Source organism: Dioscorea cayenensis, unplaced genomic scaffold, assembly GCF_009730915.1.
Source record: "Dioscorea cayenensis subsp. rotundata cultivar TDr96_F1 unplaced genomic scaffold, TDr96_F1_v2_PseudoChromosome.rev07_lg8_w22 25.fasta BLBR01000942.1, whole genome shotgun sequence".
In the NCBI taxonomy this organism is placed as follows: domain Eukaryota; kingdom Viridiplantae; phylum Streptophyta; class Magnoliopsida; order Dioscoreales; family Dioscoreaceae; genus Dioscorea; species Dioscorea cayenensis.
In genome coordinates, this window is record NW_024087333.1 from 34,495 (window position 1) to 39,981 (window position 5,487).

The 5,487-nt window shown below is 34.2% G+C and overlaps 1 protein-coding gene across 3 annotated transcripts; it reads right to left on the reverse strand.

Annotated features, from left to right (window-relative positions):
- Nucleotides 1–348: 348 nt before the first annotated feature.
- On the reverse strand, nucleotides 349–5,074 carry LOC120255315. Of its 3 annotated transcripts, XR_005534967.1 has the most exons (4): nucleotides 4,990–5,074; nucleotides 3,749–3,810; nucleotides 1,877–1,919; nucleotides 349–1,625 (listed from the first exon to the last, which is right to left on the reverse strand). XR_005534967.1 is itself a non-coding variant. In XM_039263157.1 (2 exons), exon 2 carries the CDS (start codon nucleotides 1,332–1,334, stop codon nucleotides 708–710), a length of 627 nt encoding a protein of 208 aa, XP_039119091.1. In that variant the 5' UTR covers nucleotides 1,335–1,625; nucleotides 3,749–4,977; the 3' UTR covers nucleotides 349–707. The 3 variants fall into 3 exon arrangements, 1 of the variants encoding a protein (XP_039119091.1); XR_005534966.1 differs by lacking the exon at nucleotides 4,990–5,074 and having other exon boundaries at nucleotides 3,749–4,977; XM_039263157.1 differs by lacking the exons at nucleotides 1,877–1,919; nucleotides 4,990–5,074 and having other exon boundaries at nucleotides 3,749–4,977.
- Nucleotides 5,075–5,487: the final 413 nt, after the last annotated feature.

Genomic DNA, 5,487 nt, shown 5'->3' on the forward strand with positions numbered 1-5,487 from the left:
TCTATTTTTCCTTTCAGCTATTCCATTAGAAGCAGGTGAGTAAGGGGGAGTTGTCTCATGTATTATACCATGGTTTTCACAAAAGGTTTTCAAAATATTATCTTCATATTCTCAACCTCTATCTGATCTAAGTCTTTTGATTTTCTTATTTAGTTGATTCTCAACTTCATTTTTATATTTTATAAATATTTCACATGCTTCATCCTTTGATCTAAGCAAGTATAAAACAGTATATCTAGAGTAATCATCAACAAAAGTAATATAATATTTTTTTCCTCCTTTAGTCATTGAATGTTTTAAATCACCTAAATCAGAATGAATTAAACCTAGTAATTCAGATTCCCTTTCAATAGTCTTACAACCTTTTTTTGGTAGATTTAGATTCTACACAAATTTCACATTTATCAATTTTATTGGAATCTGTCATGTTATGAATCAAGCCTAGTTCTTTCATTTTCTTGATGTATGAAAAATTCACATGTCCCAATCTAGCATGCCATAAATCAATTGAATTCACCATGTAAGCAGAAGAGGATGCTTTATTTCCATTGTTAACATTGAGTACATTGAGAATGAATAAACCTTGACTACAATACCCCTTCCCGATGAAAATTCCATTCTTAGACATTATTAATTTATTTGACTCAAAGGTGACTTTTATTCCAGCCTTTCCAAGCAGTGAGACAGATACTAGATTAGCATGAAGATCAGGGGCATGCAACACATAATTTATTTCTGGTTCCTTTGAATTTCTTGGGATTCCTGTTGGAATTCTGACTTTTGTTTGATCCTACTTCAATAAGATTCGCCTTGGATGAGAATTCTTTGATCTTGTCTGCATTATCCCTTTGACGGTTCTTCTCTTCAATTCGGATATGTACAATGATGTCTTCAAGAGTCATGAGTTTCCTTTTATGCTTCAAGTTGTTTTTGTAGTGTTTCCAAGATTCGGGTAGACTTTCAATGAGGAAGCCGGCAATGAATGCATCAGGTAAGATGATTTCTTCATTTTTCAGTTCATTGACCAGAACATGATAATCATGAATTTGGGAAGATACATCCTTGTCTTCAGTCATTTTGAAATCAGAGAAATTCCCTATTGCATATTTTTGATTCCTGGCATCTTCAACTACGTATTTCTTATGCAATGAATTCCAGATTTCTTTTGCTGTCTTGAGGTCACAGTAGATGTCATACAGTTCATTTGAGAGTGTGCTGAGGATGGTATGACGACAGATCTTGTTTCTTTTCTCCCAGATTGACAAGGTTTCCGAATAAGCTTCTGATGTTGGGTCCGGCTTTGCTTCAGTCAGAATATGTGCGAGGTTGAACATGTCTAGCGCCGAGAACAGCTTTTGTTGCCATTGTTTGAAGAACGTGCCAGCGAATTGATCAATCTTTGAGATGTCAGGAACTGACTTAGAGGTGGTTATCGCGTTCTCCAATTGTTCTTAAGATTGTTGGAAAAATAATTTTGTCGTTGGAACATAAGCAAGAACGGGATGACAGAACAGGACGACTGAGGCATGCAAGCGCACTATCCTTAAAAACAAATTCGTCTCCTTTTTGCAGTGCGTCAGGAAACACAAACGGAGTTATTCTCCAGGATTCAACAGTCAAGTTCTCTGGTCACGCACCAGAACAGAGAATCAACAAGTGCTCAGATTTGAGATTAAGGGAAAAGAGAGGAAGAAGAAAAGGAAAATCAATAATCAGTTTTGCAAATGGATTAAGTTTTATACGAAGAGACACAAAAACGGCCAGTTCTTAAAGAGTCACGGTGAAAGACAAAGAGCCACTGCCGGAACTGAAAAGCCGTTCACGGCAAAAAGGCACAAAAAATTAAATAAGATGAAAGGGGTAAAAAGGTAAAAACCTATTGCGTGACTGAACCCAACAAATTTGCACCCCCCCTGCGCCTGCGCGTAAGAAAGCATAACCACTAAAGCAAGGTTAAAGGATAATAAATAGTACTATATATAAAGTGGGTGAAGTTCTTGTAACTAGGCAATGTGGTACTAAACTTTAGTGGGAATGTTTTGAAACAAATATGGGCCTAAAGTATATGGGCCCTCTAACACGTGCTTACGGATTAATCCATGTATTATGTGAACTTGCCTATTTTCAAAACCAAACAAATCTTTGGTTTTTCTTCTATTTATGCGCTGTTCCAGACATGGGTGGAGTTGCGGGAGCAAAAACGGGCTATATATGCCCCTCCGTGTTTTACAAAATTCTCTATATAAAATAAAAATTATAAAAAAAAATATTATCTCCAATAAAATTTTTAAAAATAAAAAAACAAATAAAAAAGAATAAACTTATTTATTTATAATAAAAATATAAACAAAATTATCATGTACTTCATTTGAATGATCAAAAGTGCCCATGAGCTGATCAAATTTAGGTCACCAAAACAGACAAAAAATGTTTTAATCAACAACATTACCTTGATGAGATGGCAACATATAACAACTAAATTCAATGTCAAACTTATACAAAAGAATATTTGCCTACAAATAAATTTAACACCCATAGTTATTAAACTGGGACAGGCCCAGCTATTGGACTGGTTGACCAGGTGACCCAGTGCTTAAACCAGTCCAGGTTTTAAATTAAACCGTTTATACAGTCAAACCACTTTGACCCGGCTTGACCCATTTCGACCCGATCAAACCCGGTGACCCGGCCGGGTTTCTATAACCCGGCTGGTTCAATGATTTTTTTTAAATGACCTTTTCATCCTTTGAGTTTTTTAATTTTTCTGATAAGTTGAAGGGTATATATGTAATTTTGTCAAGTTTGTGTTTTTTCCCTTTTCTACTACTTCCAAATAATGGATTAACAATTGTTTTTTTTATTTTTTTCCATCAAATTATTTATATGATAACTAATAATTCATGATTATTATTATATATCATTATATAATTAAAAATAATTATAATTTTAAAAATAATATTTTAAAATATTTCTATTATTCCAGCATTGACCCGAATGACCCGAAGGTTGAACCAATTGACCTGAGACCCATAGCCTCAATGGGTCAATGACCGAGTTGGATCTGATAACTATGTTAACACCAACTATCTACCGAAAATGTTCATGTCAAATAAAGAATCATTCAGAAAATTAAGAACAATCCTTCGCAGGAGTTGAAGAAATATGGCTTTTTAAGGATTGAGGATCACGCTTCTAACTATTGCTTAACAACCAAAGTGGTTGATGAGTTTGACGAGAAGCCACTGAATCAGGTCAAAGGCATCAAGTAATGGTGTTGAATAAGATCACAATCAATGCGGATTTAATATAAGTATACATCCATCAATTGTCTTATATAAGTATGGTTGCTCCTTAAGGTACCTTTATAAGGCTCTTTCTATTCAAAATGTAGCAGCTAGGGTTGCTTTAATGTTTGATGTGGAAATAAATCATGGCCTAATTGCTTGACATCGTTAGTTACAGGGCCATGCTAATGCTTTAAATCAGATATATATAACGAAGCACAATACTCAATGACGAAAACTAAATAAACAACATATACTATAAAATGGAAAGAATATGTTCTTAAAAAAATTTCAATAGACATAAACAAGCAACTTCTATAACAGATCACAAATTCACAATACCCTCAAACAACACATTGACACAGCAGGCATACATAAAACTTTCCAGTTTAACTAAGTAATTCAACACATTAAATAAAAATATACTCAAACTAAGTAATTCAAACTGAAGCTTTCAGGCTTACCTTGTCCCTTAGCTGAAGCTTCCGCTCAGCTTTCTCTGCAGCATTAACAGCTTCTCGCCCACCTGGTGATGCAAATGAATCAAAGTAAGCTTGGATAACAAACGCATGCTTGGATATACTAGGTTACAAATAATGATCGGACTTCACCAAGTAAAGCAAAAGAATGAGTACCATATCAAGGTTCCTGCCATTGCTTCATGAAATCTAATAAAATTTCTTTGAATCTCAAAGGCATCTATCTATCTAAAAACACAAAATACAAGTTCACAACCATAACTAATCCATTTAAATAATTTCATAGACTTGAAAGGACAATGAGAATGAAATACAAGGACAAAGAGAATCCACTAGTAAAGACAATCGGAAGGAAAAGAAATGAAGCGTATCTAGGCAGCCAACAATGAATGGCACAATAAGAAACTTCAAACCAAACAAGATTGACTGAGATCAATCTATGAGGAAAAAAAATCACAGTTCATAGACTACAATCTAGAAAATAGCAAAGATTAGTATCACAAGTCATAGAAAAAAAAATCACAGTTCATAGATGATCTATACAAAGATTATAAAGAAAGAAAGAAGATCTCCTCTACTTTAGTGAAATGAAGCAAGTGTATATCACTACATTTCAAAGAAGTAAAATACAATATTTCCAAAATCCATAATAAATGTGATCGCAGCTCTAACACTAAATTCAGAAAATCAATAATGTTTCAACAAGCCACATTACCTACTTTCAAGGAACATTAAAACACTTCAAGGAAGCTCAATAGATCAGTCCCAACCTTCATACCTCATGAAATCGAAGCTAAAACTCCAACTAGCCCTATTTGGAGTTTCTACAACCACCGGAAGTTTAGAACCCTAGCTACAAATAATAATTGAACATTGCATGCATGTTTAGCAAACTCAAAGCCATCATTTCGCCCCCAAAAAAGAGAAGAACAAAATAGAAATTTCACTTCTGAAATTCTACAAAAAAAAAAGAACCCTTCTTGCTAATATCATAATCAAAATACAGCCTCTGAAAACCAAGAACACTCTCAAAACCTATCCAACCCTTCGATCAAAGCTCCAGATATCAAACCAAACAAAAGACCCTGTAACAACAAAGACCAACCTATTTTGTCACTAAAATCGCATTATCTCGATGACAATGCTTTGCAACAAAGAGAAATATCAGGATGAAATTAAGGGAACTAAAGTTCAATCTGATGAGCATAAGTAACTTTGTCACCTACCAAAGAAGGAGTAAATCTCATCCTAACATAGTGTTGTATTGTGAATAATTTCTCAGGAGATCATGGGTCTGGTGATGGAACTTGATGGATTACACAATGGGAATAACCCCTATGAAAAGCTTGGATCCTCTTTTTGATTGGAAATTATTTAGGAACAACATAAATTTAGCGGAAGCATACCTGCACTTGAATCCATTAATTATGATAATAATTGGGTCTTCTGATTTTTCTAACTGATCACTTGCAGAGAGGGGAGATGGGAACCCTAATTCAGAAAAATTTAATTCTGAATCTCATATCGTTATGTGCTCAATTAGGGACCACACCCCTATTTATAAGAAATCTTTATGAGGCTAATTACAAGTTTGCCCATCATAGATTTGACAATTTTTCTCCCAGGAATTCTACACAACATATGATTAATATGTAAATCCACACATTTAAAATTAGATAATTAAGACCCAATTCAAACTTCAATCAGATCACAGCAATTTGGGT